The sequence below is a fragment of the Drosophila erecta genome, unplaced genomic scaffold, assembly GCF_003286155.1.
Source record: "Drosophila erecta strain 14021-0224.00,06,07 unplaced genomic scaffold, DereRS2 tig00000126-arrow-pilon, whole genome shotgun sequence".
NCBI classification, from domain to species: Eukaryota; Metazoa; Arthropoda; class Insecta; order Diptera; family Drosophilidae; genus Drosophila; species Drosophila erecta.
In genome coordinates this window covers 11,509,985-11,532,501 of record NW_020825209.1, presented here as the reverse complement: position 1 = coordinate 11,532,501, position 22,517 = coordinate 11,509,985, and the positions used below count along the sequence as shown (strand labels likewise).

At 44.2% G+C, this 22,517-nt stretch overlaps 1 protein-coding gene across 1 annotated transcript; it reads right to left on the bottom strand.

Moving 5' to 3' along the window:
- Positions 1–12,351: 12,351 nt before the first annotated feature.
- Positions 12,352–13,103, bottom strand: LOC6550183 (V-type proton ATPase subunit F). The gene is made up of 3 exons (XM_001978286.3): positions 12,927–13,103; positions 12,791–12,869; positions 12,352–12,737 (listed from the first exon to the last, which is right to left on the bottom strand). Exons 1-3 carry the CDS (start codon positions 13,101–13,103, stop codon positions 12,511–12,513), a joined length of 483 nt encoding a protein of 160 aa, XP_001978322.1. The 3' UTR covers positions 12,352–12,510.
- Between the last annotated feature and the right edge of the window lie 9,414 nt (positions 13,104–22,517).

The following is a 22,517-nucleotide window of genomic DNA, read 5'->3' as shown; positions in this document are numbered from 1 at the left end:
TTCTCGTGTTCAGACGCAAAAAAAACACTATTGAACTCTTTAATTACATATGTTTGTGTCACTTTAATTAACTGAGCGAAAATGGCAAGTTCTACAGCAAATACGAATTTACACAACGGCAATATTAATATTAAAAAGAGTAAAATAAATGTTAGCCCTACAGTATTACATTCAATTAAAGTAAATTGTCCTAATTGACTTAGACAAAACTTAGAAAGCAGAGAACATGTTCTCTGCGATTCAGATGAGTTATCTTAATAAAGACCTTCAACTGAAATTCCACTCCCCAAGTGGTTTTTACTTCAAAGCCAAAGCTGATGTAAACTTTCTATTCTCCAGGGTATTTTTGCGAAACATTTCCTTGAAATTTTGGGGGGAAAACTGTTGCTGATGCTTAATCGCAATAATCCGAATAAAAAAATCGAAGTACAGTGAGGTCTGTTTAAAGTTGAGCCAATTTTCCGGTTAATGTTTCTCTGCCAGTCCAGGTAACTTTGTTTCGAATTGGAAACAATTTACCAACTCATCGGAAACGGAAACACGTCCCCGACATTTCGCTTAGATAGTTTTGACTTGTCTGCGAAGTTAAGTTTCAAATTGCCTTAATTCCATTGCCACCTACTGGTTTCTTCGTTCAAATTGCCGTCGCCTTTGCCCAGGTAAGTACATTTAATAATAAGCACATTTAATCAACTAAGATTAAATGGTTTTATTCGTGCGCAGGAACTTAAGACTATTTAAAATACGTTGTGGCGAGAAGCAGCTTATGTCTAGCAATTAGTTTTTTATTATCAGGGCAAGTCATTATTTAGTTTGCGTAAAGTGGCAGAACGCACACGTAAATCAAATATACTTAATAAGGGTTTTCTAGCTCAATCAACTGATTGCTTTCGAAATATATCAGTCAACTGATTAGATGTTAACGTCGACTTATTTTGACGACCAGCTACATTACGTATTTGTGCTCACTTTCCGCTGCCTACTTTTGGGCTGGACCAATTGTTAAAAACTTTGCGGGGGTCTTTCTGGCACAGCTCCACCATTACCCCCAATGAAACCACATCCACGGGGCATTGTTCCTGCCCCCAAAGAAATGAGCATTTATTTATAGAACCTGTTTACACAGACACACGCCCGCAATGATTGAATCGACTTTCTCGATGTGTGTGTGTCTTTGTATGTGTGTGGTTTTGTGTGTGTGTGTGTGATTTTGTGTGTCGGCGCCGAGTGCCGAGGTGGGCACACATGGGTTAATGGGTGGGGGCATTTGTTCGACAAGCATTTGTAAAATCAGGGACATTAGGCTCCATGATGCCTGACTGCCGACGCTTTGGCACTGCTAAAAATAATTTCCTGTGTGTGAAATAATAGTTTTAATAATTAAACAGAAGGCAAGCCGCAAAACTGTCTTTAAAACTAAGCTATGCAAGTTTTTTTATATTAGTTAAATATAATTCAATAGAGATAGTCATAGTAAAAGCTGCTGGGCGAAGGCTCGAAATTCAGCCTTTATTGGTTTCATTTAGTCTCCCAAGGCCTGAGCTATTTCTCTCAGTGTGGGCACTCCTCGCTGTAGCTTCTTTGCGACGCTCATTAGTAGCACATTTACCGAGTACGTGATTCAGCTGCAAATGTGCAAAGGACCGTCGGTCCGAGTGACTGACGAACTGACTCGCCGTAGCATAATGATAACTGTTGCTCATGCTTGTTATAGCCCCCGATCCCTGGATCAACCTATATGCCCCATACGACTAGCCCTGCCCCATCCGGATTCTTAGCATGCGACATGTGTACGATGGGGAATTCGTACGCATTTGCATTTCGGATGCGATGCAGTCGAAGGGAAATGGAGAAATGAGAGTGGCAAAGTGGAAGTGGCTGCGATCTTATTCTCCTGCGGCTCACAATGTACTTCCGAATGTAGTAATCATATTTCATAAGTGAGCAGAGCTTACACTTTCCTGCTTAACTACCAATTGATTATTTTATAACTTCAACTTTTTATCATTTATTGAGCTAAATCTATAAATCTATCTGTGCGCATAAATTTGGATTAGTAAATGAATAGATTTTAGTTTGGGTGAGAACAAACTTAAATACAAAACACTTAAATAGCCACACTTGAGAACTCCCAGCTTAAACGCTGTTAAAGTACGGTGCACCTGTGAAAGGACAACTAGAAAGAATCCCCGCCCATCGCCGACCAAAAGGGAGCTTTGCATTGTACTTCGAGTGACAGTATCTTTTGGGCTCCATTCAGGCGAGGGCATTCCTTTGACGCCAGTTAACTGCCATCGATAAGGGGCAAGGCACTTCTGCAAGAATGGCTTAAACACACACACGCCCACACTAACGCACAAGCACAAGCACAAGCACAAGCGCACACAGGCAAGTTGGCAAACTGATCAATGGCTGTCACATTTCCGGTACACTGCAGAGTTTCCGGTGCAGAAAGAGCAAGGCGAAAAGTAGGTTTACACACGCCCTTCCTGCCGCTGGTCACACAAAAAGGGGCAAGCAAAAAGGGACTCACCTACCGAGCTCCACTTATGGTTCAATAAAATTTTCACTCAATTACGCTTTAAGACTTAATTCTCTAAATTGAAGTGAATGTCGTTAACGGAAGTGGGCCAGTCAGTCAGCCAACCCACACATACTCACACGCAATGTTAAGAGACCAGACCAAACAAACATATTCTTTATCGTGGCTGCCTGATGCACTGCCTTTCTCCGCCGCTTTCTCGCACTTTCTCCCACTTTCCCCGCTGGCACTGTGTTGCGTCTGTGTGGGTAGCAGTATTTGCGCCTAGTTTTGCATGCAACGCTGTGGTTTTCATTGGCCCACTGGAGCAAACACAAACGATTTCTGGCTAACAGTGCATGAGGCAAAGAACTCGACCAAAAAGTCCAAAACTAATTATGGTTAATTGTGGGCCATTGGCAGTCGAATGGTTTGAAAGCCGCAACGTTCGGTTGCGGTTCGCAAAACGGCATAAGTTCGCCATCAAGTGTATGTATCTCTGCCAGGTGTGGCACAGCCATCGATTCTAATCGAATTTCGGCGTCCCATAAATCACTTCTTGATTGCTTTTCCGGGTTTGTCAACATATTGGATTAAGTACAACCGCAGGAGGGCATTTCGTTGCCAGGCTAACTCCAATTGAGCATAAAATTAATGGGTCTGTGGCCTACCGCATCTACAATTATTGCGATACATTCGAAAAGTTTCTTTTAGGCGCAAGCTCCAGGAGCATTACATTCACTTTTGAACTATTTGAAGGTGCAAGTACATTGATCTCGATCCGTTGGGGGATTGTTCGTTCGCTTCTAATCTCTTAGAGTTCGGAGCACTCTGGCTTATTCAACAGCTACATTTGTACTCAACTGACAGTCCGGGGCTCAACAATTCCCATTAAAGCCGCTCACACATATGCACGAGCACATGGACAGACATCGTGCATAATAGATTTCCCTACACACACAAGCACACACACACAAGCACACACACACAAGCACACAAACACACATGCAGCAAGCAGCACTTACAAGTTATTATTGCCATTGGGAGCACATACACACATGCAGGACAAGGCCAAAGTCCAGATCCCACACAATGGTTTACTTTCGATTGGCAAGTGGGCGGAGGAGGGGCTCGCCCACTGGGAGGCTTGGGTTTGCAAGTTAGTTATGATCGGGACTTTATTGGAGATAGGGAATCCTGGCTACAGAAGGATTAGCCGCTTGTAAGCGCAGCTACACATTAGCTGAAACACAAGGGCCTGGACTAAACATTCAAAATGCGCTTCTTTTCATGGACGTAGTTTTCATATTTTTAATCTCAGTGGTGCAGCTAAGTCTATTGAAATGTTGAATGGGTGCATAGCGAGTGGGATGTTTTTGAAAACTATGCTGCAGGTGTCCAGTTTCGTTTTTATTTTGCCAGCCATGCAAGCTTTTCCATTTGGAACGCCATTGAAGATGTTGTTACCGATTCGGCGCGGATTTTATGGCACTTGCATCCATTGACTACCTTCTCTGTGATTTGAAATCTGATTGGCATCTACCGCTTGCTGTCTTGGTAATTTCACTTGTATTGCCCCTAGAAAACTGTTTCTCGCGCTTGCCCGAAACTCAAAAAACCCAAAGTGCCCTGTAATATTCGCGGTCCCTCACTGGTATAAATAAATAAATAGAGGCAGCAGCCCATCCATCCACCCTGTTCATTCGGCGTGCTCAACATCCCAGCATCCCAGCATCCTCGACATCCTAGAAACATGCTACAGAATGCACTCAAGCGTTACAATCCTATCGATTGGATGCTGAAAATAAACGACCTGGGAGACACGTATGCATTTAGGGTTAAACTCGAAATGGGAGCAGCCAAAGTGGGTACATAAATTCCCAGGAAGATCGGTTAATGACTTTTAATGGAAGCAAACGTTCAGTTCTGGCAAAATAGTGCCACGCATGAGGTGGTTCTCTTCAAGAGCCCAGCTTAAAAGATTTCCAAGCCAAAGAGTCAAAGCAACGTGTTTGTGGCAATATTTGTAAGCAGTTCACGATTCGGAATGCCAAACAAATCAAGTGTCGTGGTTACACTTGTAGCCTTGCTCCTTTAATGAACCATAATTTCCACCGAGTAAGGACACGCTTTTGGCGCTGAATCATTCAGCCATAAATTGTTGCCCACTTGCAAACCGCAGTGGCTCGGTGGCACAAAGGCCGCGCCCGAAGGCATTTCGCAGGTGGTGGTGCTGGTGGTGGTGGTGGTGTTGTCGCACCCAGAGAACCGCAGAGAAATTACCCGAAAAGCTGCCTGGACAACTGAGGCACCGCCCCCTTGCCACCCGCCCTCTGGCCATGCACAAAAGGTGTATTCAAGTGTGTGGCATAGAATTGCCAGGCTGAATGCATGTCAAGAATTGTAAAGGCTTTTGCACACGTCACACCTGCCACGCCCCCACTGTGTTGCGTTGCCACCCGCCGCCCACCGCCCACCGCCCACCGCCCACCGCCTAGGGCCCAAGGTCATCGTCATCAATGGCAGCTTAATAATAGCGGTGTCAGCGATGACAGGACCAACGCCAAGGCTAATTACATATGAAATCCCAGCTTCGCAGGCGCAAAGTAAACAGGTTGAGTTGAGTTTTACAAAGCCTAAGGAATTTTCCGTGCCTCTGGCCGATTGGTGTCAGTTTTCCTCATATTTTGACATATTTGCGTGACAGCTTAAGCAAGATTTCCATTCACAGTTAATTAGCTACGCTAAAATGTGTAAAAAGAAAATTTATTTAAATGCAAAAGGAAGTGAATTCCACGATTCCCAACTCAAAATCAAGTTTGGCATTGCGAAGCTTCATGCCACACTGCACTGCGAATCGAACAATGTTTATGCATAGAACTCTTGAAAGCAGCAAATTCCTGCATCCTTAATTCCTGCGCAGGAAGCGCGCCGCGTTGCAAGTGCATTTCTGTGGCCAGAAGCAAATTATAATATTTCCCTGTCGCAAATTCCTCGATAATCCTCAGGTGGCACGGCAACCCACCGCTGGGAGTGCCTTTGTGCAGCCGATCGGTGTTGCAACGCTGCAACTTGGGCTATTATGCCACGGGGCTTACTCAACTCACGTGGGGCATGGGGGCAGTGGGGGCATTGGGGGCATTGGGGGCATAGTAAACAAAAATACTAATAGCCAGCCTGTGTGCATGTGTGTGTGAAACTCGGGCTCCGATGCTGATTTAGATGCTGTGTCTGGCACTTGAGATAATTACAAAATGCAGACAAAACATCTGCAGGGTCACATGTCAAGCGTTAAAACATACCATTTTACCAGTGTCCTGGGAACTGCCCACCGGCACCTGTCCGCATCCGCCGGTGGCTTCTGCCGCATGTGGAAAAGCGGTTTGCAATAAGCCTGCCCCATTTGCATTGGGCGCACTCGAGCAGCACTTAACACAACTTGCCTCATTAGCTCGACTTAAGTATTGCAATCAATTAGGCAAGGCGTTTTTGCAGGCAAAGAATTAGGGAGCTGAATATAATCTATTTGAGCCTTTAAAAGTGCATCAGTTCGATGGTGATTTTAAAATTGATTTCTCAATTTGAGTTCTGGTGCTTGGCTAGCTATAAAAACGTCAAATATTTACCATGACACCTTTTCTAACACCTATCTTGGCATTTCTAATTTAATTAAAGTGGCAAAGTTACAGAGTGGGAAGTGCACAGGTGGCGAGTGAAACAAAGGGGCAGTTGGATGCAAATTTAATTGGCGACGAGGTCGGTCGGAAATGAGGTGGTCGGTGGTCGGTGGTCCGGTCGAATGGGAAATGCTGGGCTGCCGTGATTTCAATCAGCTGAACAAAGGGGCATCAATCAGCAGTGAAAGGGAGCTGATGGGAGGTCGAATAAAGGGCGAAAATCAGGACTGCGTGCGTGATCCGATCCTGCTCCCAATTATGGATTTTTAAGGCCCCAAGGTGGCTCGGCATTGCCCCTTTAAATTTTCAAATATTTGGGTAATTTTCCGTTTCTTTTCTGTTGCGAGTACAAGGCATTTCAAGTATTCGACTAACGAGGCCCGAGTAATCGGTGGCTCACATTTTTCTTTATCATAAATCCCCGGCATGTCAGATGGGTCAGAATGGGTCAGAATGGGTCAGTTGGGTCAGTTGGGTCGGTGGTCTGCGCTCTCTTGGCCGAAATGCCAATCCAGCGCGGAAATATTTCCATGGCAGCGGCTACCCCGACTTTGTGACAAAATATTTTGATTTAAATATTTTTGCCAGCGCGTTTTTTCAGTCGTTGTTTGGCATTCTCTTGATTTTGCTGTTATTTTTCTCACTTTTTGTTGTGTTTCTTTAAGTCATTTGCCACACAGAAGAGCAATATCAATACACTTGTTTGGGTATGATTTTTAGTAATTTGCATATGTAAGTCTGAAACTCGCTGCGCTTGATCGCATTCAATTCACATGCATGTGAAATTAAATTCATATTTGAATACTTCTCGGTTGATGGAATTTCTGTCAAACTCGTGTTTGCCAAATGTAACACACGTGTAATTGATACATGAGAAGGCACTTCTGATTTTAATTTGTGAAATATTTTTCACTTTGGTTAATACTGCTTTCATTTCACTACGAAATACTGCCAAAAACCACAAATAGCCACTAATTCCGGCCAGCTACACCCACCTATTGGTAAAAACAAATAGCGAATGCGGCCCACTTTGAGCCAAATTGTTGCCTTTCGTTAAAAGCGGGCAGTGGTACCTACATATATGGTCGGTATATTCCAATATAATTCATGTCATATCCTGGCGCCCGAGGCAAACATGCATGTGAAATTGATGGATCAGCTTCAGCTCGTACATATTTCCCGTACATGTTTCCCTTTCTGCTTTTGTTGTCGCTGGCCATGTGGCTATATGGATATATGGCAATATAGTTGCTCTTTTCTGGCCTCCATCAAGTGGCTTCTGCGCTGATATTTGCATAACGTGCCATGCCATGGCAGAAATTGTGACAGCAATATGAAACCAAGCCGAGCCGAGCCGAGAGTTCACAGTTCACAGTTCACAGTTCAGAGGTCGGGGTCGGGGTCGGAGTCGGAGTCGGAGTGCCCAGGATCGAATGCCAGCGATAACAAGAAGCAAAGTGGCTGCTCGGATCTGTTTACTGACATCAAAAACAGGCCAACAGTTAGTGCCTCATCAACGGGAAGTTGCAATCGGATATGCAACAAGGCCAAAATGGGCGAGCTGTGATCAGAAATGCGAAAATTGCATTTCCGAAACTCATCAGAGCTCATTAGCCGTGCAAAACAGTCTTCATTTTAGCTGCGCCACCTTTTTGGGCCAAGTTTTGGAGGAAAAGCCCTTTGAAAATATCCGAATTTTTGGCCACATTTTGTATTTCGCTGTTTTTTGATGGAGCGAAATAAATAATTTTCCAAAATTATAATTTTATACCTCTGTGAATCGCAACGAAATTTGCTTTCGACCTGTATTCAAGCCTGAAAGTTTTAGAAAGTGGCCATGATAATATCACAGTCAATAACAATACATTTTGTATATACTTTGTATTTTGCATGTGTAAATTATTTGCACCGCCATTAACTTCCATGCAATTAAAAGGGCAGCGATAACAAGTTGCTGTTTGCAACTGTTTATTCACGGAATGTAACAATTGTGTGTGGCACACAGGATAATGTGATTTGACGAAAGCGTTGCATACTTTGCTGCGGAATGCGATTGCCGTTTTAGCCACATTTTTCATTTTTTGCCCAACTTAATTATGAAACTTTTAGTTTGTTTTAAATGGCTGCCGCCGCTTTGTTCGACTTTGAGCAATGTTTTTCCTTGCGCCCAACGGGCTGGAAGTACAACAAAAAAAAGAAGGAAAAACTCGGTTTTGTTCGCTAATTAAAAAGGTCAACACACACAAATGACGGTCTGAAAAATGGGAAAAATGGAAAAGTGCGAGGTGAGCGGCAAATTAAGCTCACACAAATTGCGGCTCTTTAACGGGTCCACAGTGGTTACCTGGATGGGCTTCGGGTGGTTCAGGTGATTCAGATGGCTCTTTGGTGATTGATCGAGGGCAACCCACTTCCACGTGCCCACATGCCCCTCCTCCCACCCCGCTGATTCAATTCGCCTCAACTCATGTTGAAAATCGCGTCAACGCAAAAACAGTACCAACACGACTCCTCCATAGAAAACAAAAAGACACCGGGCGAAAAGGAGGATGTGGTCCAAAATGCGAGGTTGTCAGAAATCCGTCCCACTCACCTGACCCCGCTTGTTAACATGCTTCTCTCCGGGTCACCGAAGTTGCTTCCCCACACGGCAAGAAACAGGAAGCCATTTATTTCTGAAAGCAAAGGAATACGCATGTGATGCATTAGTGGCAAAATCTTGAATTTGAGAGCTGATAAGCTACGCTTAAACACAGTTATGCAGATAAGTGCTAATGTAATAGATCGAGCAACTAGACTTTTATTCTATTTTTCCTCTCTGCACGCACCCATGGCCCTCGGATGTTCCGCCTGTGGGTTGTTATACGAAAGGCAAATTTTAATGCCAACATTGACAGGTAAGCGGGATGTGTGTGTGTGTAACTGCGACTGTGTGCGTGTGCGTGTGTGTGTGTGCGTGTGTTGGTGCGGCAGGCAACCGAGCGTGTAAGCCAGGCGAGGAGGAGGCGATAAAAAGGACGAAGAGCGGGGAGTGCAGGAGCGGCACAGGACCTCCCACGCATGACACTGTATCCAGGCACTCAGACGTCGCACAGCTTTAGAGCCAATTGTGCCAGCTGCCAGTGTGTGTGTGTGTGTGCGTGTGTGTCCTGTGTCTGTATGTGTGCTTGTCATTATTGGCAGCTTAGGCAGCACACACGCACAGCAAATAACACACAGCCAGAGCGAAAACAAATCGAAAAAATATTAACAACTTATTCCTTTTGATTTTTTATTGGGCCATGGGCTGTTGCCACGCTTATTCAGCTAGAATGTGTGTGCGTGTGTGTGTGCATCAGCTTATCTGTGCGGCATTTAAAGGCTCTCAATTTCAGTGTTTTTTCGCCTTTTTTGGACAGGCTTGAAATGGCTACTGGACCAGCACACGTTATCCGGTCAGCTCCATTAGAAGCTGACTGGAGTCTTCTTTATTTTTCCTCTTTTTGGGAATTAGGTGGCATGGCATATTTGTCACTCAAGCGCGCAAATGTGTAATGTAATCGAAGAAGTGGCACTGAGTGGCATGGAAACCGCTGAATAGCTATTTAAAGCAGCATGAGTTTGTGGAATCTCGAAGCCAATTATGAAGTTGCTAGCAGTGGGCACCCAAATATTTTAAGCAGATCTAACCTCGATTGCCCCAGTGGCAGTACAATGGAAGTATTGTAAGAGTTAGCACTTCTGTCCTCCCAAATCCTGAGACCAGAGCAGACATTGCTCCATCTGGATCGGCCTCGTCCTACATCATGCATACATATGCGCTCATTTCACGCCTCGTGTTAATGGCTTTATACGGGCACTTATGAGGCGGGTGCCATATAACGAGGGGGTTTCGCATGAAAAGCCCGGGAGGGAAAATGGAGCCGCGGCAAGGAGAGGCAGGCGTGAAAATTAATGATATTTTAATGTAAAAACAATACCAGCCACTTAAGCCGCATTCGTATCAATGGCGCTGCAAGTGTGAGTGTGTGTGGGTTTCAGAATTTCAATTTCCAGGGAAAACTCGTGAGCTGAAGCCCTAAGCCTAAAAAGCTGATGAGCAACCCCGAAACACTGCCACACACACACACACCCAATTTCCCCTTTTTTGACTGCCTGGATTTGCGTTTTTATTTTGCCACTGATACCACGGCGTATACGCAATTCTACTTCAACATTAAATTCAACGTAGTTTGGGCCACAAAATACAATGGTGAACTACCGACGAGACGTTCAGTTTTTGCTTTTTATATTATTATTTTCCTTATTTTTGTACACACCATTTTTGCATTCGCTTGTAGCAAGTAAATATGGAATATGGCCGTAGCAGAGGGAAAAAGGTAGCTGAAATATACATTTCAAGGCTGTAATTGTTTACTCTGCGACTTTCACTTTCCCATTTCCCCCGACGTTTTTGACGCAGCCTTGTTTGCCAGCCGAGTCCTTTGTTGGATGAAATTGAAGTTGAAGCTTTGTGCAGTTTTATCCGAGTACGGCCTACGGGAAAATCTCTCTGCACAGGCGAAAATCTCTGCAAAATAAGAAAATTCAAAATTAATAAATATACAAATCCCAGGCAAAGAACAAAACAGAGATAGTGCGGCAAAGGGTCTGCCAATTACGAGTGGAAATGCAAGTTGTGCATACTTGTGGCATATATTTTATGATATAGTTCGCAGCAAGGGTATTATAAATATTTCTCCTTTGCCTGTCGTACTTTTGAACCTAAGCGAATCACTGGTATTTGACGAAGGCTCCGCTCGCCTGCCAGTTGGCAACCCAATCATCGGAATTCCTTTTTAATAAAGTCCCAACTCCGCTGGCGTCTGTCGCCTGGAGGCCGCTTTGAGGTGGAAACTTTGCCAAATCAGGACATGAGTTGGCTGCCAAGCAAACTTCGCCCAAGAGCATAAGTGTAATTAAATTTACGCAACTCCTGCCATCTTGAGCACCTGCCCTCGAGTCGCTTACACCGGAAGAAATGGGCTGCACAATAAGCTCGAGAGGATGTGATATATTCCCAGATTTTATATCCATCTCTACTCTTTACTTTTCGGCAAGTGAAATCCAGTTGATGCCTAGATTGTTTCTAGGAAATTCGCCTGTCTGGCACCTCATTTTCATTTTCATTTTCACTTTACTTTTATTTTTTGAAGGGGCCTCAAAGAGCGCTTTGATTTTCTCACGCCCACAAATCGAAGGCTCCACAGACAGACAGCCAGCTTTGCGGATTAAGGTTGCGATTTCGGATCGATTCAGGGACGAGGGTCTGGCAGTTGTCCTGCTCCAGAGATTTGGCGCTAATTCACTTTAGCGCGACTAACCAAATTAATTGCTGACAGTTTGCGCCGAGGCTCGCTGCCAATACGTGATTTCGATTTGCCTCATATTTATTTCGCCACAGGCGGCAAAAGGCGGAGCAAAAGGCAGTGGCAAGAATGTATGCGCATAAATTACGGACTCGGGGTTTCCGGACTCGGGCTTTCCGGCTGCTTGGCTGCCCAACGATTCAATTATATGCCCCCGATAGCTAATCGACCATTGCGATTGACTTCGTTTAGGATGATGAGACGAGAACCAGCAGTCACTTTCGCCGTCTGCAAGGGACAGGTGAAACTACTCCGCCATGGAGCCACTTGGCATCCGGAATCGGGAGTCAGATGCTCAGATGAAATCCCCTTTGAAGTGGGCAGCTGGCCTGTTTCACTTTGCTCCCAATTTATGGCAAACTTTTCCTCACTCTGCCATTGACAGGCTCTTTTCGTTCATTTTTTTTGGGCATATCGGGCAAATGGAAAATCCGGAAAACCATTCGCATTGAAAATGCTTTGCGGCCGTGCCAAAAACATTCGCCATTCAACTGCAATCGAATGAATCCAAAGGTAATTGTAATTAATTTGCTAGAGCAGCTGAAACTGAAAACGCAACTAAAATGCTACATTGCTGTCTGCCTGAGTTTCCGATTGTCGGATTGCCGATTTATTTGGACAAAGTCTATTTGGTTTTTATTTGGTTAAACTAAATTGAAGTGCAGGCAACGCGCGTTTGCAAACTAAAACTTTAAGCAGATTCAAGCACCTCGAAAGTTCATGAATTGTTCATTAATCCAATAGACACATATAGGAAAATGGGCTTTTATTTGATCCATCCATTATTCAAATCCCCAGTTGAAGGGTTCCAAGTAAATTCGTTTGACAGCGCGGCAAATTTATAAATGGCATTTTCCGTGCACTATCTACTGTATTTCTACGCTAACTTCGCTGCGAATTTGTGACTGATTCCTAAATCGAAATCCTAATAGGCGTCCCGCTGGCGAAGCCGTCGATTTCGTTCCTTCTTGTCCAGGTAGGTGGTCAGCGAGGATTTGTTGGGCACTGTGACCAGGACGGGCAGCAGCTGGTGACACCGCTGCATCACGTTGCGCAGCCTCTTCACCGTGTCGTAGTCGAGGATGACAATGCCGATATTGGATCTCCGGTAAACCATGAGAAAGAAGCGCTCCACAGCCTCCTGCGGCGTTTCTGCGGAAGGAACAGAGCATCAGTCAGTGGCGGACTTGCACCTCAATACGCACCGCTTTCCACCATCATATAGTTGCGAAACCGATCCTTCTGGTAGCCCACGCCAGCCAGCAGGAAGCCCAAGGTCACCTCCTAAATGGTAAACACAGAAATGAGTCACTTAAAGCACTTTGAGCGCTTTTAACCCACGGGAGAGGCCATGATCGCCACCCGCAGGATATTCGGATCGTCTATGAATTGCACCATTTGGAACTCGCTGTCGCTCAAATCGCTGTCGCTGGCGGATCCGCCGCCTGTATCGACCAACATTTTCGCTTCCTGCTTCTGGGCTATGTTCTTCTTGGCGCCTTTTCGATTGGCATCCATTTTGATGTGCTTTTTTTAAATTTTGTACTGTCTCTGTTGAAAAGTTTCGAAAAATAGAACAGCATAGGTTATCAGATGAGGCAATTGCTGCTTGATTTCACAACATATCCAGCTAGATTCGTGATTGCCACATATTAATTTGGTCAGGAGTGTTCTGCCCTCATTGGCTCACCTAATCGAATCCGAGGAGTTCAAAGCCAAACTGATGAGCTTTTGAGTGGCTGGCTGCCGCGCGGGGAGCAGTTTTATTTTTACAACTTTTTAATGAGTTTTCAATAAAGTAAATTCGAGCAGCTTAAGTCGTAAGCCGCAGACTCAATCTCAATCGCAGCGACTTTGCACACATTGTTCGACCTCATTTTGGGCGACAAAATGAGTTTTTTATTTGCGTTTTATTTTAATTATTCAGTTTGGGCGCTTGGCTTTTCTCGCTTGCGAAGCCCGAAATGAAAATTCAATTATGACACGAGCTTACATATTTTGGCCTGTCTGTGTGTGCGGACATTTTGTGAAAATACCAAATGTGTCTTAAAGGACTTGGCTTAATTTCGGCTTATAATTACTCAATAACTTGCCGAACTGTAAGCCCCTGTAATGCACTTAGCTCGCTTAATTAGTCAGTTTTGATGTGATTGGCATACAAAACTGTTAACAATGCTGCCGTGCAGTGTTTCAGGAGTTTGGCCTGAAAATGCCGTAAGCCCTCCTCAATGGGATCAACTTAAAGGTAAATGCGATGTCGAGTGCATGCATGCAAATCCCCTGGCACATCCGACAATGGGCGAATTATAGCGTTTGAAGTGAATAATGCGTTAACAACAAGTTGAGGGCAAGGCAAGGCCAAATCCAACGAATAATGACTGGGTGACTATACATATCCATCTGTGTGCGAGCCGACATCGGAATGCCAAAGATATGTGCAGTTGGTTTGGCCTGGCTAAACGCAAAAATGCCGCATTTCCCGCATCTTTTCCCTTTTCTGTTTTCCGTTTTCCGGCTGCCTGTCTGTTGGCATGGCAAGCAATCCCAGCCAGAAATCAAAACTTCATTGAATTCACTTGAATCGTCAGTGCAAACAGAGAGCAAAATGGATTCCGCAATATGAGTCCGATTTTTCCGAATAGCTCATTACTCCGCCTAACATGTTATTGGATATCTTAGGAAGTCCACTGATTTCATTTAAAGCTTACAGAGATTGTGGCGATATTAGGTGCTTTTCTTGTGTGCTATCAATTTCCATGCGAGTGAGCACAAATGCCAGTGTACTTTTCAGTGCCGTGTACTTAATTATTGACTGAACATTTCCATCGCACTGTTTCTTTGCCGAGAGTTGCATTGTTTTCGAAGCTACGACTGATTGGAACGAGGAATTCTCATTAAGGACATGTCTGTGGTGGCCGTTTCTCCGCGCTCTCTTCCTCTCTCTTTATATTTCCGCTCTGTCTGTGCATCTGCATCTGCATCTGCATCCTGTATCTGTATCTGCATCTGTATCTGCATTTGTGTGCGGCGAGTCCTTGGCCGTGCGGTCTGTTTGCCATTGGAAAAGTTAAGCCTGCTTGGCAGACACACACACACACACACACACATGCTGCTATGCACAGATGCTGCACATTATGTTGCGAGTGTCGAGTGTCCTTGCCGCACGGCTCCTGCCCCACAAAGGCAGTGCAACTTTAATAACAGCGCAAATTGCGTAAGCCGCCAAAAACCATTAATAACTTTTCGCGGTCGTGCACCTGCAAATGGCCGACTGAGGTGAAAGTTTTCATTTTCCCACGGCCCACACTGCGTATGTGTGATGTGGCAGCAGCTGTTGCCCTTTCCCTCGCGCGCTGCCATTTAATTATTGATTCCCGCTGCCATTGAAGTGATTAATATTTCGGGAGCAGCCAAAACGTGGCCGCAGGACATTCGGACCGGACTTGCTGTTTGCACTCGCAACGAAAGTCCCAGGACTTCGGGCTCCACAACTCGATGCCACTCAAATTCGCACCGGACCACTGCTCAAATGGACCACTGGACCAGTGGAGCAGTGGAGCAGTGGAGCAGTGGAGCAGTAAAGCAGTGGCCAGAGGCTTCCCAAAGCGATTGCCACTGATTGTTTTATTTCGCTCCATAATTGCATTTCCTTGTCACGGCTGTACATGTGCATGTGTGTGAGGATGTGTGTGTGTGTGTGTGTGCGAGGCAATACAAGCGCACATTGGAGCAAATTCGCTCGGAGAGTTGGACCCACATTTACAGTTCCGCCAATTGAGTTGTTAAGCGTCTGTCAGTGGGGAAAACAGGTTAAATAATTAAAAAACTTGTTCGGTGGCAGCAAAAAGGATTCCTCTAAAACGCACTAAATGATAGTAACATGCCATGGAAATTGTGCGTCTATTTAAATATGGAATAAATTATGTGTAATTGTAAAGTTGGCAATAAAAAGAGTCATTTCAAATGAGGTCAAAGCGAGACTGGCCATTTTATATTTATAAATGTGAGTCACAAACTAATTTAAATACTATGTTACCACGTGTTTTCCCAACTTTCAAATGGCTCTTATTTAATTAGAAATGCTTTGATTGAGCGGCTATCTGAACTTTTGGCGCGAGTTAGATACTTTGCTCCATATGCATGTGTGTGAAAAGAAGTAGAAAATTACTGGCAACTGTTTCCAAACCCGCTGATCCATCCATCATGTGGTGGCGCTACAAAAAGTGGAAGATGCTGCGGAACCGCGTACTATGCAGCAATTCGCTCAACTCAAATGACACTGGGAAATTGGCGAAACTTTGGCAAATTTAATGCATACACAGGGAGAAAGTGCGGAACAAATTGGTCGCAAGTAAGTTTATCTTTCCATTTGTATACAGCTTCAACTCTTTGACTACGCAGTGTATGTGAAATAATTGTGTGAGTAAGGAGACAAGCTGTGTGCATACCATTTTTCTTACCGTGTATTATTCGGGACTTAGCCTTAGGCATATGTGTGCATGTGTATTGGATGTCGGTGTGCGCATTTTGGGGCGAGGAAAAGGCATCAATCTTCCTCCATCATTGTCAGTGGCCGATGACGATGACGATGACGATGACGATGACGATGACGGTGACGGTGACGGTGACGGAACAAGAGCGCCAACAAATACAGCTTCCCCCGATTTCCACGATTTCCACGATTTCCCAACCACCCACCGTCCGCTGCTTCCCTTTCACTTTTCTCATTTCCGCAGCAAGCAGCACAAAGTAAATGAAATATCATCGTCCGCCTGTCATTTCATAATTTTGAAAGCACACGCAGAATATTGCCAGTTTATATACTACACAAAATATTCGCACATATTCAGCGAACAGCAGCCTACTATGTGTCATTATATTTGCAGTTCGCTCTTCCTGCTTTGTTTGTCAGTGAAGCCGCCGCGTGAAATAAATTAATTATTCATTTGCCATCAACATCAATATTATTTAATATCGCTTTTTATTTTCCGCCGCAGAAAGGTGGAAAACATTCATCAAAATTGATGGCAAGCGAAAGGGATAACGATTCGAATTAGCGTTCTGCAAAGTACAATGTAATGATGGGGAAATTAAGCCAATACTCGGGAACCAAAATATATTGCACATGATAGATTGTAACAGTTTAAATATAAAGATGCTCAAGCTAAGTCATAATGCCAAGCCCAATTTGAATCCAGGCTTAGAAGAAAAGCTTCGGCATGAATATTTCAAATGCTGTTTGACCAACTAAAACGGTTTTTGTTTTGATGGATTGGACCTGGACTCATCATTCTAATGCAATAATTCACTCATCTGTGTGCTGGATGCATAAACAAATTGAAAAACTTTGGCCAACTTTCACTTTGCACTTCCCGTCTATTCCCCTCCGCTTTTCCCCGCGCCATTTCCTTGGCGGAAAAGCGCCCAAAGCAACCGCAGCCAGAGCTGTTTCTCTTTTTCTGTCTCTTTTCCCCTCTCCATTCTTTCTCTTGGCCACCCACTTTCGCCCATTTTCCACAAACACTCACATGGGGAAAGGGCCAGCAGACCCTCCGAAAACAACTTATATTTGAACAGTTTTACGGCAAAAGTTTTCCGCAGCCAGCTGGAAAGTGTGTTTGGACAGAAGAAACCGCAAAAAGGAAATGCCGGAAAAATCCAAAGTCCACAAAATATGAGACGAGGGTCTAATCCAAGTAGTTCAGCGTTTCATTGTTTTCAATTTTGTTTTTATGACGAATGGGATGAGCGTCGCCCAAATCTGTTGCTCAACCTAACCACACTCGTACAGCGTTTTCAGATGTTTCAGATGCAGATGGACCGAAAATAGATACAAATATTGCAAAAGCGACGCGGCAACCAAATTCCGGCAAATGAAAGTTTTCGGCGAAGTCTTTGTTTACCTGAACAATGGAAGGCAGCCAAAGTAAATTCTGTTGCAGGCATGCAGGCATCTCAAATTTTAGACAGTTTATTAAGTTTGCCGGAAGTTTCGCCATCTCTCTTCCCCATTATCCCTCTCTCTCTGTCTTTCTTAATTTAGGCTAGCATTTGTGGCCAAAACTTTTTGGGATTCCCCAACTTCGTTCGCTTAGAACTTTGCAAAATCACTTTCGCTTCGTTTACTCAAGTTTGAGAGATGATTATTCAGAGCTCACAATGGCTCAGGTTAAATAGGTTAAAGAGACAATATATTATTTAACTATTTGTTTGCGAACGCCCCTTCAGCTGCTTTGCTTCTCAAAGGTCAAAAGGAATGCAAAATCAGAGAAAGTTGCTGCTTGGTTGAAATCACAGCACAAATATCGCAGGAGATACTCGGATTTTCTGTGAAATGGAAACAGATGTGTGCAAAATGAACTTTAAATCATTAGAATATTCCTCAAAGACGCCCAAATATTTACAATAGTCTACAAACGAATCCATATTTTATTTCGCTCCAAAAAGGTGTACGAATATGTTCCAGATATGAATTAGAAAGTGAAGCATATCATCAAATGCCAACAGTTTTGCGGGGTCCCGAAAGTGAAAACAAATTAGCCCGCTCATTAAAACGCAACTCACACAGGGTCGGCTGGCTAATTGAATTGTTTGCTCCACGCCACGCCCCTCCACCTCCACCTCCACCTACCACATTTGGCAGCATTTCTTTTTTTTGTGTGTAGCCCGTGGCCAGAGTTTTGGCGCTCACCTGGCAGAGCAACATTTTAACGTTTTCGTGGGTAATTTGAAATTTTGTTTACGCTCGAGCTTAGGCCACACGCTGTACAAACAGCCAGAGGAAAGTGGATGCTTTTTGGCACTGGCGCTTTGGAAAAGCAGCCGGAAAAATAGCCCCAATCCGAGCCTGCGCTGCGCACGCAACTCCCAATTCCCCATACACACAAATTATATGTACATAAATATTTCTATCAAATTTCAATTTGTTCAAAATTTTGCAACCCCGGCAGGCCCATTGGATTTATTTAGCATTTTTTCGGCTGCCATGGGAAGACATAATTAAGTCGCGTTTCAAAAGAACTTCTGCCGAAAGCCCACAAAATCCCCGGCCAAAGGGGCTGTCGTAATTAGAAATCTACAAAATAAAGCCGGGCATTTTGCAGCCACCCCACATTAAAGTCCGCAAATACAAAAAAAGAGGAAATCCAAAAATTGTTTAAGTAAAAACAAATACCGAATACAAAGCTGAAGATCTGCGGCGTTTTTAATTGCTGTGTGCTGCTTGAAAACAGAACAAAAACCGAAAACGAAGGGAATATTTTTATACATAATTAATTACCCCAGCCGGATGACGGTTGCGATTACGGTTACGGCTGGTTGCCAAAGTAATGGCCTAGTTCATGGGCAGCCGGGCAAACTTCATCGCCTGCCGTTCTATATACACTTAAAAATATATTTATATGTATGTTATATACTAATTAGCGGATGGCCGTTGGCTGTATGTAAAATTATGCGGCGCACTTAAGCCGCATTAGGTGCGGATTTTGTTTACATCTCCACTCGACTAAGAGGAAGATCCAAGTACCTAATTTGTTTACCGACTTGACCACGTCGTGGTTCACTTTCACTCCACTTTCACTTCCACCCCGGACGACATTCGTATATGTATTTGCCGGAAACCGAATCCTGCGCCCATGGACATGGCAACAATTGAAAGCGGAAACGGAAGTAGATTTAATCCTGGCAACGCAGCGATATGCTCTGCAAAGTCAGTTTGGTGATGGTCGCGGCCGGGGAAACCTACTGCCATGGCCGACACTGTACCGGACGGCCCTTACATTAGCTATTTCAATTATTACAATTATTCAGAAACTAACTAGTAGCTACACTTTATCCAGATGAAGTAGTACTTAATCTAGAAGTCTTTCGCAAACATAAAACACTTTTTTGTTGATAGTATTTATAAGTCAGAACTGACACATCTTAAATGAATTAAAAACACTGCAAGTAACTGACTTTCATTGAGGTCCAATCCAAGTTTTTAATAAGAGCAATTATTTCGCAAATTGAATTAAATGCTTGGTGCAAAACACTGTTCATCTGGCGCAGATGCTAATTGCTTCGTTAGCGGATTTCAGATCACACCTGCCATCCTTAAGTCCTCACACCATTCCTTAGTGTCCTTAGTGTCCTTAGCGCTGCTGACGTTCTAGCATTTTAGCATTGTAGCATCCTGAGGATCTGCGCAATCTGAGGCCGAGTTCAGTCGGGCATTCACTTATTTATGAGCCGGGCTACTTCTTTATTGATTGCCCGCCGCCAGGATGTGTGTGGTGTGCGGCTCGTATTTTTGAGTTGTGTTTTTGAGTTAGCGGGTCCTTGACAATGACATGTTCATGGCTTTTAAGGCGGAAAATGGGGGAGTATGGGAGTGGAATCGCCGCTTCTTTCCGTTCCGTCTAACCGCATTTCTTTTGTGGCACACCGCCTGACAGGCTCTAACTTTATTACATCGTCCTTGTCTGCGTCGAGTGGTTTTGCCATCTGTTCGGGACCAGACCCAGACCCATTTTCCCACCCACTTTCACACCCACTTTCAGGCCATGTTTCTGCTTCTGTTCGGTTCTCCTTCTGCCAAGCAACAGGCAAAATGTGTGCGGCACTGCGGCAAAATGTTCAATTTATGTATAGTAACGAAATGAAAGACCGCAAAAAATTCTGGTTGGCCGGGCGCGGTGCTTAGGGAAATAGAGGGTGGAAAATGGCATTGAAGTGGGTTGAAGTGGGGGGTGGGCCATGTTGGCAAACATCGTTGGCAACTTGACGCCTGTTGGACATAGTTTTATGGCAGCAAATTCACCGACTACGACTCCGACACAAATTAACATTAAAGAGCACGCGAATGTGGAAATAAAACTTGATAGCAGGCTCAGAATTTGTGCGCGAAAATCTCAAATAAAGTTGGATTCGGAAAGGGAGCCTGGGTAAACAAGCAACAGGAGAGAAGGTCCTGGCAGGCAAGGAAAAAAATCTGAGGCAAAAATGCCGAGCGAATGGCCGAGTTAATAAGCTGGAAAATGTGCCCCAAAGACCGACATTACCATTAATGGCGTCAAGTTGAAAGAAAGGTCAAACGCGAGGAAATGGGATTGGATTGGATTGAATTGAATTGAATTGGATGGCTGAGACGGAAAAGCCCCTCCGGAAAAGCGGCGAAAAATCAAATGTGGCCCCCGACTAGGCTTTAATTGAGACTAATTGGCGATGGTGTGGGCATAAATTGTAAACATCCTCCAAATTAATTAAACTGACAGTTGCAGGCACTCGAATTAATATGAAAATTCCATTCCCAGCCATTCGCCCTTTCCTTTGAACCCATTGCACTTGAAGGCGATACAAATCTATTATATTTGGCTAACTGGTAGCACTGCAACAAAATAAGGGCACCCATGAAATCACAGTGAAATATGTGGTGAAACGGTTTTTGAAGCAACAAAATTCCTAACAAAATTCCTTTCTTGTGAAAAGTTGAATAGTTTTGCAGGGTTTAACTCATTTCTTCTGGCTCAAACAAATGAAACGTTAGCTGAAAATGATAATATTCTAAATGCTATAATATGAAATAGGTTCTACTTTCGAGACACATGCTCTTCGCAGTGTGAAAAATTTCACAGCCTTCCGCTTTATGGGACACCTATAAAACGGCGGAATTGTTCGGCCGGAATACGGACACATAAACGCGGTCCGGCATTCATTAATTGCTGTCCGGGCACGTGAGTGTTTGAGTGCGATCATAAAATTTGATGGTGCGCCGCTGGAGTTGAGGCAAAAGCTGCTGGATGCCATATACGGTATGTTCGTTATTAAAAGCTGGACGGCGGAACACAAACACCAACGAAAACACAAACCGCGACACAAACACACAAACAGCAGCGCACACATACAGAGGCAAAGACAAAGCGGAAACGGAAACAATGCGGCGGAACAGGAAAATAAAAATGGAGGAATACGAGTACAAGTGCTAAGCGTGTCGGACACAGCCGGTGGCGAAATTGGCAGTGGCATTAACCCATCGTTGCCGACATCGCCACCAGCTGCAATAATAAAAGCGACTCCAGCACATTTTTACGAGCGACGAACTGGAAACGCCCTAGAAACTCCTGGCAAACTCCTGGTAGCCAATCAATCATGTCGAGAACCCATTCACATTTTAAAATGCACTTCATTTCTCTCAATATAGTGCCACAGTATATAACAATGGTAATTTGAATAGCATGACCACGAAGTTGGGGATCCTGAAAGCACAATCAATATCACTCCATGCAATTATTTCTCCTAAAACTGAATGCCAAATAATCTGAAATTCCCATGATTTATTTCCTATGAAGGCAGCAGCCTTTCCATTACTCACCTTCAATTCATATAAATTCCTATCTACATCAAGTAACACAATTAGTTCCGAGCGATTTAACCAAATAGTTTTTACTACTCGCCAGCAGCCATATTCTCAAATAATTGTTAGGCAGTTATTATGGGAAATTGGTGAAATTTCTTTGATTTCGTAGGCAAAATGCTTTCAGCCCGGAAAATGACTGTGAAATGTGGTTTGCTGTGTGTGCAAGGGAAAATAACAGAAGCCACAGCGACAGCAGTAATAATAATATTTGATATTTGCCAACACCGGCACTTTCATATCGTTTAAGCATTTCCTTCCTGTTTCGACTGATTCCTTCACATTGCCGTTTCCTGTTGTTCTTCCACTTCCTTCGACCACCAGCATTTCCTAGACTCTGGCAGCTGGAGTTCTTGTTGTTTTCCCCTCTGGCCGGAAACTCATCCTCTGCCATGGCAACCATTTAAAATCGTCATTCGCCGGACGAGAACATTGTGGGTCGGGAGGGGATAGCCGAGGACAGGGGACAGGAAACCCACTTTATTGGCCGGCGGAATCGACGCACATCGAAGCTAATTGGCTCGGTCTCGGAAACATTC